Source organism: Lithobates pipiens, unplaced genomic scaffold (assembly GCF_037356315.1).
Source record: "Lithobates pipiens isolate NorthernLeopardFrog02 unplaced genomic scaffold, aLitPip1_a1.2 Scaffold_16, whole genome shotgun sequence".
NCBI lineage: Eukaryota > Metazoa > Chordata > Amphibia > Anura > Ranidae > Lithobates > Lithobates pipiens.
Genome location: NW_027507748.1, coordinates 106,442,366 through 106,455,728, shown reverse-complemented (window position 1 = coordinate 106,455,728; position 13,363 = coordinate 106,442,366). Strand labels below are relative to the sequence as shown.

The window sequence follows — 13,363 nt, the reverse complement described above, 5'->3', positions numbered from 1 at the left end:
AACAACTATAATTTTAATCTGCTGTTGGGATCACTTTGAAGTAATTCTAAAGCCCAAAGGGTTTATTGTAACTTTAATGCATTCTATGCATTCAAGGAACAAAAAACCTGTCTCAATCCAGGACTGTGCATGAGAGCAGCAGCTCTCTCTACACTCTCCCTCCTCATGCCATTGGCTCCTGTTGCTGTCAATCAAATCATTAACATCATCAAACACAGACAGAGCGGTTTGGGAATGAGGCTGCATGACTCTCCCCATAGAAATCGGATTTCTGAAAGGGTCTAGAACGCATGCAAATTCTCAAGAATGATTTATGTAATGAACAATATAAGTTTTAGTACTTATACTTTAAAAAAATAATTTTGCCATGCATTTTGTATTTTTTAACTACATAGTCTTTTGTTGTGCCTTGAAAATCCTAAATATGTTCAATTTGGGGTGTGGCACGAAAAAGCCAATTAACTAAATACGTTCTATGGGGGAACTCACTAAGGAGGAGGAGCCAGGAGCACTGGCAGGGGATCCCAGAAGAGAAGGATCAGGGCTGCTCTGTGCAAAACCGTTGTATACATATATATAGATATACATCAGCAGAAGGGCTCGTACAGGCAGAATCACATACCTGTACGTTGCCCTTTCAGAGGTGGCCGGCGGCACGCGCCCACGGCAAGCTCCGTGAGTTGGGTCGCGGGTCCCGCGGACTCGATCGTCGTGGGGATATCCGCGATCGCCTCACGGGGAGGAAGAATGGGGAGATGCTAATGTAAACAAGCATCTCCCCGTTCTGCCTAGTGACAGTGTCACTGATCTCTGCTTCCTGTGATCGGAGCAGAGATCAGTGATGTGTCATACACAGCCACAACCCCCCCACAGTTAGAAACACGCCCCTAGGACACACTTAACCCCATGCACTGCCACCTAGTGGTTAACCCCTTCACTGCCAGTGTCATTTACACAGGAATTAGTGCATTTGTATAGCACTGATTGGTGTATAAATGACAATGGCCCCAAAAATGTGTCAAAAATGTCCGATGTGTCCGCCACAATGTCGCAGTCATGATAAAAATCGCTGATTGCCGCCATTTAAAAAAGAATATTAATAAAAATGCCATAAACTATCCCCAATTTTGTAAACACTATAACTTTTGCTCAAACCAATCAATAATCGCTTATTGCGATTTTTTTTTATCAAAAATATGTAGAAGAATACGTATTGGCCTAAACTGAGGGAAAAAAATGTTTTTTCTTATATATTTTTGGGGGATATTTATTGTTTTTTTTCAAAATTGACGCTCTTTTTTTGTTTATAGCGCAAAAAATAAAAGGGGTAATCAAATACCATCAAAAGAAAGCTCTATTTGTGAGAAAAATAAGAACGTCAATTTTGTTTGGGAGCCACGATGCAGGTTCCAATCGCAAAAAGTACTCTGGTCAGGAAGGAGGTAAATTCTTCTGGGGCTAAAGTGGTTAATATCACTGTAAGAATGTTTGCATGAAGACAGAAAAGGTACAAAAAAGTTATCTCCATAATTTCATAACCTTCAAACAATGGTATGTGACCATCCATGGAAATTGTCAATTAAATGCTGAAAAGCTAAGAAAATAAACATCCATGTAACATTGCCATATCTCAACCAAAAGCTGTAATGTGACTTGTATTGGTGACTGATAGCTGATAATTTATTCTAATTCTTAGTGTATATATATATATATATATATATATATATATATATATATATATATATATATATACTGTATATACATACATTTTATTATATCTAAAACAAGCCCTTTAGTATAAAAATCAACTACAGCAAATCAAATAGCCAGCATATTTCACATCAATGCTTTTCAGTGATATCACAGACATTATGTGGTGAGGACAATTTATAAGGAAAAGTGTTGTCAGCAAGATCCAAAACTTTCCCTGCAGCCTCAATTCATTTGGACAGAAACCATTCAGCTTATTGCAATTCTTCAACACCAAGCAATGGGGAATACTCAGAACACATCAGAAATTAAAGCTAAACCTGCCAGACTGGTGTGTTTTGACTCATAAAGGAATCCTTTCCACAAAGAAAGTATTTCTACTAGTTGCCTTGCTGCCATATTGGCACATCCACCAGAAGTTCTTCTCCCCCCCTCTTCCTACCCGAAACCTTCTGGGACACATCCAGGGCCGTCTTTAAGGCAGGGCAAAAGGGGCAGCTTCCCTGGGCCATGTCATTGTTGTGGGGCCCAAAGAAGCTGCCTCATACTTGCCAACTATCCCAGTTTAAACTCCCTTGTCCTTTCAACTTTCAGTCCTGCGCTGTGTCCCTATATCTCGGTGTGATGGTATTAATGTTGCCCAGCTCTGCCCTATTGTTGTTTACAGATGACTCACCTGCAGACCCTATGTTTACATGTAAATAACCGGCATTCACATGTAAATAGCTGTGGCTGGCGGCATTTATATGTAAATAAAGACAGCATTCATATGTATATCATGGCCCCTGCAGTGAGGAGATGATGTACTATATCCTCTAGCCACCAATCAGTGAGCAGTATTCCTGTACAGTAATCTCTAGCAACCAATTAACAAGCAGAAATAATTTGCTGTAACCTCTAGCAACTAATCAGTGAGCCATAATGTGTGCTGTAACCTCTAGCAACCAGTCAGTAAGCAGTAATTATCTGCTCTAACCGGTGGCAACCAATTGCAATTGCTACCTGATCTGATACAGTAAACTGATTTAAGTCTAGATGCTATTTATTGTATGTCTCAGAGCAGATGGAGAGTGAAATTGCATGGGGGGGGGCCCCCAAGAAATGTTTTGCCCATGGTCCAATCAATATTAAAGACGGTTCTGGACACATCACAGGTTCTAGAAGACTGCAGGATCATTCACAATGTGCAGTGCGGCTCCAGCATTCACAGTAGGCAGACAGCTGTGAAGCTGCAAGGCTGTCCGAAGTAACCTACCACGACTAAGGGGACCCAAAGACCAGTAAAAAAATGATTTGGGTGAAGATAGTGTTGAACCCTTGAACAGGTGATTTTTTTATTTGTTAAAACCACTTGCCCTCCACAAGGTTCGACCCCCGCACCCCCCCCCCCCCTCTTCATGAACAGGCCATTTTTTTGTGATACGGCACTGTGTTATTTAACTGACAATTGTGCAATTGCACAATGCTGCACAAAAAAAAAAATGTAGTCCCTTTTTCCCACAATAGAGATTTATTTTGGTGGTATTTGATCACCAAAAAAAAACAATATTTTTTACTTTCTGCAATAAAACATATCCAATAAAAAAATTAAAAACATCTAATTTCTTCGTCAATTTAGGTCAATATGTATTCTGCTACATATTTTTGGTTAAAAAAATACCAATAAGTATATATTTATTGGTTTGCGCAAAAGTTATAGTGTCTACAAATTATAGGATAGATTTATGGAATTGTTATTTTTTTTTGTATTTTTAGTAATGGCTGTGATCAGCAACTTATAGCGGGACTGCGACATTGAGGCAGACAAATCGGACACTGAGTGACACATTTGGGGACCAGTGACACTAATACAGTGATCAATGCTAAAAATGTGCACTGTCACTGTACTAATGATACTGACAGGGAAGGGGTTAACATCAGGGGCGATCAAAGGGTTAATTATGTTCCTAGGGAGAGGTTGCTAACTGTGTGGGAGATGCTTTTACTGTGGGAAGGCAGAAATCCGTGTTTCTGCTTTGTAGGAACACAGGATTACAGCCGTCCCGTCTCACAGAACAATAATCTGCCTTGTTTACATAGATAGATTGCCATTCTGCCTGTCCACTGGTTGGCTCCTGCTGTGTCCAATCACAGTGGGATCGGATCGCCAGCGCCGTGTGTGCATGCCACAGACTCGGAAATGCAGAGCCATGATCCTGCGCAGAGAAGCCTCCTTGCACTGTATATATACAGTATATGGTTGGCAAGCGGTTAAAGTCAGTAGGTACAGTATTTGTAGCTGCTGACTGTTACTTTTTTTTAAAACAGGGCAAAGAACCGCTTTAAGAAAATTTTACTCAGTAAGACATGATGCCAAACCAAAAAATTGATTTTGGTTTGCATATACTTTAATATTGTAGGGTTTTTGTTGTTGTTTTTTTAATGGAATATGGGATACATTTTTCTCCGTATTCTATCAGAAATAAATATATATTTTTTTGGATCATTGATGTTTAGTGTGCTTTGCACATACCAATGCATTTAATGAATTAAATTTTTTATCTAGTTGCTCACATTCTGTAACAAATCAAGCTACAAGTTATAGCAAACAGAAACTCGTAGTTCTTTGGCAAATAAAAGCTGGTAAATACCAAAAGGAGCGAATCTACAAAATCCAATATATATATATATATATATATATATATATATATATATATATATATATATATATATATATATATATAATATATATATAATAATATATATATATATATATATATATATATATATATATATATATATATATATATATATATATATATATATATATATATATATATATAATATATAATATATATATATATATATATAATATAATAATATATATATATATATACACATACACAGGGCTTTTGTTTCCCTATATAATAGGTGCAGGAACTCCCCCTGTCTAAGTCACCCCTTGTCTCTACCCCCTACCCACCTCTTACCACCATCCCTTGATTCCAACCCCTACCCACCTACCAGTACTGCCCCATTTAGAGAATACAGAACCAAGTATCATTTTGTGGTGCTAAATTATTTGTATGGCACATGTTGATGATAAAAAGAAAAGCAGCAAAATATATCACCTGCAGCCAGCAACAATAGAATCCCAGCAATAGATCCCCACAAAACAATAGACCCCCCCCAGCAACAATGGACTCCACCCCAACACAAATAGATTCCCTGCAGCAACAGTGAACTACCCACAAGAAAATATCACACCCAGTAACAAAATATGCACCCAACCAACATTAGCAACAACAGATCTCCCAGCAGCCAGTAAAAATAGACCTCTCCCTCAACAGTAGGTCCCTTCCAGCAACATAAGACCCCCAGCAACAATAGTTTCCCCATCAGCAACAATAGACCCTCACATAAAATCAGATTCCCCACCAGTGACCATAGACCCCCCCAGCAGCCAACATCAATAGACCCTCCAGCACACCCCACACCACATGCTATTACATACATTCAGTGCTGGATGTGCCGGAACTGCGTTCCCCCGTGTTCCCGCTGAAAAAAAGTCCTGTCTATATATCTGTATATATAGATCTATATATCTATCTAAATATATATATATATATATAGATATAGATCTATATCTATATCTATATATATATATATATATATATAGATCTATATCTATATATATATATATATATATATATATATATATATATATATAGATCTATATCTATATATCTATATCTATATCTATATATATAGATATAGATATATACCGTATTTATTGGCGTATAACACGCACTTTTTTCCCCTTAAAAGCAGGGGAAAATCGTGGGTGCGTGTTATACACTGATCCCCCGAAATTCTGAGCCTCTGGGCGGCTTTCAGCTGCCTTCGGCTCTTCAAGGCGACTTTCGGCCGCCTTCGGCTCTTCTTGGCAGCTTTCGGCCGTTCTCGGAAGCCTTCGGCTCTTCTCGGCGGCCGAAAGCTTCCGGCCGCCTTCGGCTCTTCTCGGCTGCCGAAAGCTTCCGAGAACGACCGAAGGCGGCCGAAAGCTGCCCGAGAAGAGCCAAAGGAGGCCGGAGGCCCGCCGAGAACTACCGCATGCCGCCGAGATACACATCCAACACATCGGCGGCGGGATTTAAAAAAAAAAAAATAGACACGGCTGCAATGGGGGACACGGCTGCAATGGGGGACAAGACTGCATAAGACTACAATGGGGGACAAGACTGCAGTGGTGGACAAGGCTGCATAAGGCTGTAATGGGGGACAAGGCTGCAATGGTGGACAAGGCTGCATAAGGCTGCAATGGTGGACAAGGCTGCATAAGACTGCAATGGTGGACAAGGCTGCAATGGTGGACAAGGCTGCAGATGACACTGATGGACATATAAAAGTTTTTTTTTTCCCTTAAACTTCCCCCCTAAAAGTTTTTTTCCTTAAAATACCCTCCTAAACTTGGGGTGCGTGTTATACGCCAATAAATACGGTAGATATATAGATATATATATATATAAACAATTTAAGCTATGACCCACTTGTTAAAAGAGCCCCTTGAATCTCAAAATATTGAGTTTCCTGGGTTATCATTAGCCAGCCAGTGTGTGTATATATATATATATATATATATATATATATATATATATATATAGGCCTTTGTTTGTAGATTTGCTTCTTTTGGTAATCACCAACTTTTATTTGCCAAAGAATTACGAGTTTCTGTATGCTATAACTTGTAGCTTTTAAAAACTTGAAGAAGTAATTTGTTTGGCAAGGCTCGAGTTTTAGATGCATTTGATTATTCAGTAATCTAACTTGTATTGTTCCCCTCACTATATTCCCTGTCATCTCCGAAAAAAAATCTCACCACATATCCCATTAAAATGTCTCACGAAGCAGACACCTACAACACAATATCCTGATACAGCATATTAAAAAAGCTTGAATGTTGCACTGGATTGACAGATTAGGTATACAAGTGATGAGATTTGTTTGGAGATACCTCTGATTGGCCCATTAGCAATCTGATAAGACCAGTTTCCATGACAACTGACTCTGGTTTGCGAGAAGCAATACCTAAAAAAAGATGCAGCAGGTATCCTCTTCTATACACGCACTCTGCTTTTATTTATTTTTTTTTTCACCTGTGCGAGTCATATCCTGCAGTTATTCTTATTGCAAGCCAGATGAGCTTTTGATATATACATTCTTCCCAAGCCCCAGGGTCACTAGCTGTCTAGTGTATTCTATTATTATCAGACAACGGCATTTAAATATAGAAGGAGCAACTTTGCAGCGAAAAGGGAATGCATCTTCATAATGGGACAACTGAACTTGAACCCTAGAGCGCCATAATCAGAGGTTTAGGAAGAGGCCATGCAGTGTTTAGTGCAGCATACTTAATGCTCATCCACACAACAATCCTAATTGTATCAGACTGTCCAATGTAGGATACACTACTGATTTATTCAAACAACCAATCTTGGAAGACCACAATGATGAAATCTATTTTATAGTAACTCTATGCTATTAATTCATGCAATGATAGACAATCAGTAAACATTTTCTTTTGTCAATTTCACATGTATTTATTTACAGTATGTTTCCCCATTACATGCAGCCCAGCAAAATTTAATAGTGGTAGGGGCTGGGAATAACTACAACAGGGGTACTTAACCACTTGGGTACCAGCCTGTAATACCCCTTCATTACCAGGCCATTTTTACATTTTTAAGGCTGTGATCGTTTGACTGACAAATACTCTGTTATGCAACATTATACCCAAATTCGTTTTTTGTGTGTTTTCTTTTTAGACAGATAGAGCTTTCTTTTGGTGGGTCTTATTTATTTATTTACTATAAAAACGATAAAGGACAAAAAACAAGTTTGTCTTACTTTCTGGTAAAATAAAAATGCCGGAATAGTTTGAAAACCCACAAAATTACCTTTTTTTTAATCAAAGATACCCCAAGGTCATTTCATTTTTTGCCACTTTTTTTGAAATGAAGAAACATGCCAGTGTTGATGGGGTTAAACATGGAGCTTGAGAATAATGCACTAAATATACTAAGGAAGGAGAAAATGAAGGGGTTAATGTACTGGTTACTTACAGTGGCATCATAGAGATGAATGAGTACACAGCAAGCACCCAGTGGCTTGGCCACGCGATGGCTGTTTATCCAGTGCCATTCATAAACCGCATAAAAGCCTAATACACATGGGCCGAATGTAGGGTGTCATCGGCCAGGTCAACAAAAATCAACTGACATTTGGCTCGTGTGTACTGGAGTCGGTCCAACTGAAGCCAGCCACTCAGGTAGGTTCTGTTGAAAGGGCATGACCGAAAAAAGCTTGCCGATCAGCTCCTGATCAGCGCTCTCAGCCAATGGCGCGGTGTTCTGGCGGGAGGGGGCAGCCACTGTCAAAACACAATAGAACAGCAGGGGAAATCTCTGTACTAACTTTGGATAGTTAGTACAGCAGCTCCTCCTGAGCTGTCAGTTTTTTTTCGTTCAGCCCTGCTGGGTTAAAGGGAAAAAAAACCACTAGTGTGTACGTGGCTAAATAAAGGATTTCTGCTCCGCCATTGAAAAACCATACAGCAGTGCAACAAGTTTTTTTTTCCTTTTGATTTACCCTTTGTGACAATAGGTCATTAAACATAGATGGCCAGACCAAAAATATGCACCAATTGATTAACCTGACTAAGTATAACTCTATAACTAATTTGCTATTAAAATCTTTTTTTTTTATTATTAGTTGTAAAGACAGGGCTTTTTTTTTCTTTTCTTTTTTTTGCTACAGGCTGTTAAATGGATTTTTTTCCTTTTTTTCCTTAAAGTATTTTACTCTCAACAACTTATAATATTTTGACAAATGTTTTTAAAACGATCATATTTCATCTTTTTCTGTCTGTGTTTTATTTTAAAGCGGAGGTCCACCCTAAAGTGGACCTCCGCTCATCGGAACCCTCCCCCCTCCGGCGCCACAATTGGCACCTTTCAGGGGGGAGGGGGGTGCAGATACCTGTACAGTACAGGTATTCTGCACCCACTTCCGGGATAGCTCTCTGCGGAAAGGGGCGTAGATTACGCCCCTTTCCGCAAGTGCCCACCCCTTTCCGCAAGTGCCCCGCTGCCTGCTGGGAAACACACAGATCCCAGAGGCAGCGGGGACCGTCCTTATTGCGCAGCGCGATTCGCGCATGCGCAGTAGGGAACCGGGAAATGAAGCCGAAAGGCTCGATTTCCTGATTCCCATACCCAAGATAGCGGCGGCAGCTCCTTACAGACGATCTAGAGATCGGCTTCGGGTGCCGACATCGCGGGCGCGCTGGACAGGTAAGTGTCACTATTTTAAAAATCAGCAGCTGCAGTATTTGTAGCTGCTGGCTTTAAAAAAAATAAAAAAAACGCGGAGTCCCGGTGGACTCCCGCTTTAATGCTGAACTCCGGGCACAAAAATATAAATTTAAATATATTCCTCAACAGCCACAATGAACATAAATCCACTTTATGTGCACCAAATGCATTTGGAAACCTAGACATAACTTTCTAATAGTAGCAGTTACATCATCACTGTGCTGCACATAGCCTGTGTGGAGAGCAGAGCTGTGAAAGGGACCCAACAGCTCCACCTACTACAGGCTTCCAGAAGCAAACTACAGGAGGGGGCAGAGACAAGACCAGTCACCCTGCACAAGAAGACACAGCAGCAGTAATTGGTCTTTATTACAGGAAGCTCCTGCACAAAAGATCGGTTTCACACCTGATTACTGCACAGATCTGGAGGAAACACACAAGGTTTAAATACACATGCATCTTGTACTTGCTAATCCCAGATTTCAGCTTTAGGCTCCATGTACACTGGAGCTCATAAACTGCAGTTTATTGGAGTTTGCGCATTTTTTTTAAAAACCCATAAACTCCACTCTGTGTTAGCCTATGTATCCATGCACACATGGACGTTTTTCAGCTTTAATGAGCAGTGGAGTTTATGGGCTTTTTTCTGAACGCCAGAAATTCGCGTTCAAAGTGCCGTTTTTCACCGCCAAAAAACGACAAACGCTGATAAACGCTTATAAACGCTCATAAACGCACGTTAATTAGTGTTCAGCATTCTATTTTTTCAATGCATTGTGGGAGTTTGGAATGTACTGTGGGATTTTTGGCGTGTCCTCTGTGTATTTTTATTGAAAACGCCCATAAACGCTAACGCTAATAAACGCTCATAAACGCTCATAAACGCTAGTACAAAACGCTGTTAAAAGCAAGTTTTTCAACCAGCGTTTTCTGCCAGCAATCTGGCGTCCAGAAAAAGCTTTTTTGAGCTTCAGTGTGCATGGAGCCTAAACAGTCAAAGGCAGCTCTGCTCTGTGCAAGGTATAATGACAAGATGAGCCAGCTGGTTTGTTTTGTAAATCACATGATTTGTTGAGTGGGTCTTAGTGAGAGACCGGTGCTGTTGGGCACCGATTTGCCACTTATGGAGGATTATGGACTAACTGACCCAGAGTCCAGTACCCTAAAGTTCTTGATAACTTTAGTTCCTGAATGAAGGAGCAGGGGGCCAAGTAAAAAATTATATGTTGGGGAGGAGGGGATAAAAGCTGGACCCCAAAGGTCAGTACACCTGATAGAAAATCTCATGTATATTTCCATAAGAGGTAGGATTGGTTGATTTTATGTTCATTAGTATATTGCTTTTGACAGCTCATTCCAACTGTTTGGATGAAAAAAACAAACATGCAAGCTAGAAAATGTTTATCATGAGTGAATACAATTTTTGATTTTCGTTCAATGTGTACAGCAATCGTCTGGAAATATTCAAATAGAAAATACAACACGTGATCGGCAGCAGAGACTCACCCAGAAGAACCTAATAAGTAGCTATGTTTGCCTATGTTTGCCTTTGTCTTTGGAGAATTTTTGTATAAGTTAAAATCATTCTCGGATTCATCATAATACATACCTTCTTGTTAAAATGGACGATCATTCATCTGATTTTCTCATAGTGTCTACCCTATCCTAACCCCTAACCTCATCCCTTACACTAAATTAACCACTGAAGGACTGAACTTACCTTGTTCGGTGGTAGAAGTGGCAAAAGTTCCACGGTGTATGCACTCGTCAATGCCCGAGACCAGGTGGGGCCACATTGATGTAAAATTCAATATTAAAGCTGAACCCCCGTTCACTGTGTGCAGCTGTATAACAACATACAACTGCTAAATGTGGAATTTAAGAGGGGACACTACTGAGAACATGTCCCATTCCACCAGTTCAGCTTTTCTCTGCCACCTCACTCCCAGTGACATAACGGGGATCCCGACGTGCACTAAGAGTGGACCTCATGCATGCACTTGATTATCTCTAGGATGGAAAAAGACCCGGGGGTCCTAGTAGATGATGACATGCAATGCCAAGCTGCTGCTAAAAAAGCAAACAGAATATTGGCATGCATTAAAAAGGGGATTCATTTCAGAGATAAAACAATAATTCTCCTGCTCTACAAGACTCTGTTCTGGCCGCACCTAGATTATGCTGTCCAGTTCTGGGCACCAGTCCTCAGGAAGGATGTACTGGAAATGGAGCGAGTACAGAGAAGGGCAAAAAAGCTAATAAAGGGTCTGGAGGATATTCTCTAGAGAAGAGACGCTTGAGAGGGGATATGATTTCAATATACAAATACCATACTGGTGACCCCACAATAGGGATAAAACTTTTCACGGAAGAGAGTTTAACAAGACTTGTAGCCACTCATCAAAATTAGAAGAAAAGACGTTTAACCTTAAACTATGTAGAGGGTTCTTTACTGTAAGAGCGGCAAGGATGTGGATTTCCCTTCCCTTCCCCAAACGGTGGTCTCAGTGGGGGGGGCATCAATAGTTTCAAGAAACGATAAGATAAGCACCCCAAATGACCGCAACATACAGGGATATACAATGCAATACTGACATCTATTCACACACATAGGTTGGACTTGTGTCTTTTTTGACCTTACCTAATATGTAACTATGGGACTATGTAACTCTTTCAGCTCTCATGTACCTTTGCGACTAGGTCCATGAGGTCTCTGTACCATGGGCTTCGGACCCAATGACTTTTGGGGAACTGACTGGTAGCACTGATCCCCTCGCTACCGGAGAACCTGTCACCACATCAGGTACTACTACTGGCTTCTAGAAACGCCATATACCTTAATGCACCCCTTTGAGTGACTTCAGACCAGGCTTTTATTAACGGTTAGCAGTAACTTTACTGAAGACTTGCAGCAGTACAGTCCATAATGCAGCACACATATAACACAGTTCACCCTCCCTAACTAACTAAGGCAGGCTCCTGAGGTCATACCTTTCCCAAGAGAAGAGTCCATTAAGCTCAACTTCATCACTGGCATGGCCCTGGTTCTAGAGAGAATCACAGCAGGGTGTCCCAGAAGGGGCCACATGCTCCAGCAGAACCACATGGTGCAGCAGTCCTTCCTTTGTATTCCCAATGCGGAAGAGAGAGCTACTGAGCAGAGTCCTCCCCCCTTTTATCAGCAGCACAGGGTAGTGGACAGAGCCCAGAAAAGCCAAGAAAGTGCTGGCTTACAGTTAACCACTTTCCAACCTGGACAGCCTGTGAATAGCTACACACATAAACAGCAATGGAGTTAACAAATGAACCTTATAATTCAAGTGGGGCTAAAATGTTTGCAGACACAGTTACTAGAGCCCACATTCTAGTGCCAAAAAAAAGAACAATCTGATAAACTATATGTAGCCAGAAAATAAAACCATCAGAAAATGTTACTATTGCCATTTAAATAAATATGAATATTCATTAGTGGCAAAAAAAGTATTAATACCTTTAAAAAGAACACTTAGATTGCATTAGTGTTCCAATTACATTATATAGTTACATAGAACATAAAAATGTCACCTGCATATTTTATGCTACTCTTGTAAATTACTAATGATTACACTTTTCATCTTTATACTATGCATTTAATAAGGCAAGAAGCAATGATCAAAGTACAAAAAAAAAAAGTCTGTCTTTTTGTAAAATGGTGAAAGCTTCAATCTAATTGGTTCACATTGTTTGTAAAGAAAATGTATTTTTACTTTTAAAATCCAGACTACAAACAGATATCACCGAGGCACAGATGGGGTTGCCAACACAAAATATATTTTTGTATGGACGTCTGTCCAAAAATTCATGAATAGCTTAAGCTTTTGCAAACACAAAATGACTATACGAAACAGTGGAAACAGCAGTCCTTAATAAGTAACACCTTAATAACGATCATGCGTATTAATTATATAGAAAGGAAAGCTGTAGCCTTACCTTTGGAAGCGAAGCTCTCGATCCAGAGCTTTGTGTCGTCATTGTCAGGACAGTTGTGATTCCTAAAGCAACTCTAGCAGGTGCAGCATCCATGTTGATCCAAAATGATACCCAAGACAAAATGACAATAAGCAAGCTGGGGATGTACATCTGTATCAAGTAATATCCCATTTGGCGCTCCAGGTGAAACTTAACTTCGATACATGTAAATTTTCCTGAAACAGAGGTTAACTTTATCAGTTTGGATGGAGGGCAATATGATTATTAAAGTAGATCCCCTAAGCACTCATTTGGGGGTCGTTCACCAGTGGGGTGTTACAAATAGGCAGTTG

At 40.1% G+C, this 13,363-nt stretch overlaps 1 protein-coding gene across 8 annotated transcripts in view; it reads right to left on the bottom strand.

Annotated features, from left to right (window-relative positions):
• GLRA2 (glycine receptor alpha 2) overlaps positions 1–13,363 on the bottom strand; it is a 262,265-nt gene that overhangs the window by 161,178 nt on the left and 87,724 nt on the right. For all 8 annotated transcript variants that reach the window (XM_077480214.1, XM_077480219.1, XM_077480216.1 and 5 more), the window contains one exon: positions 13,032–13,246. In XM_077480214.1, coding sequence (XP_077336340.1) covers positions 13,032–13,246 — 215 coding nt within the window. The remainder of the gene's footprint in view (positions 1–13,031; positions 13,247–13,363) is intronic.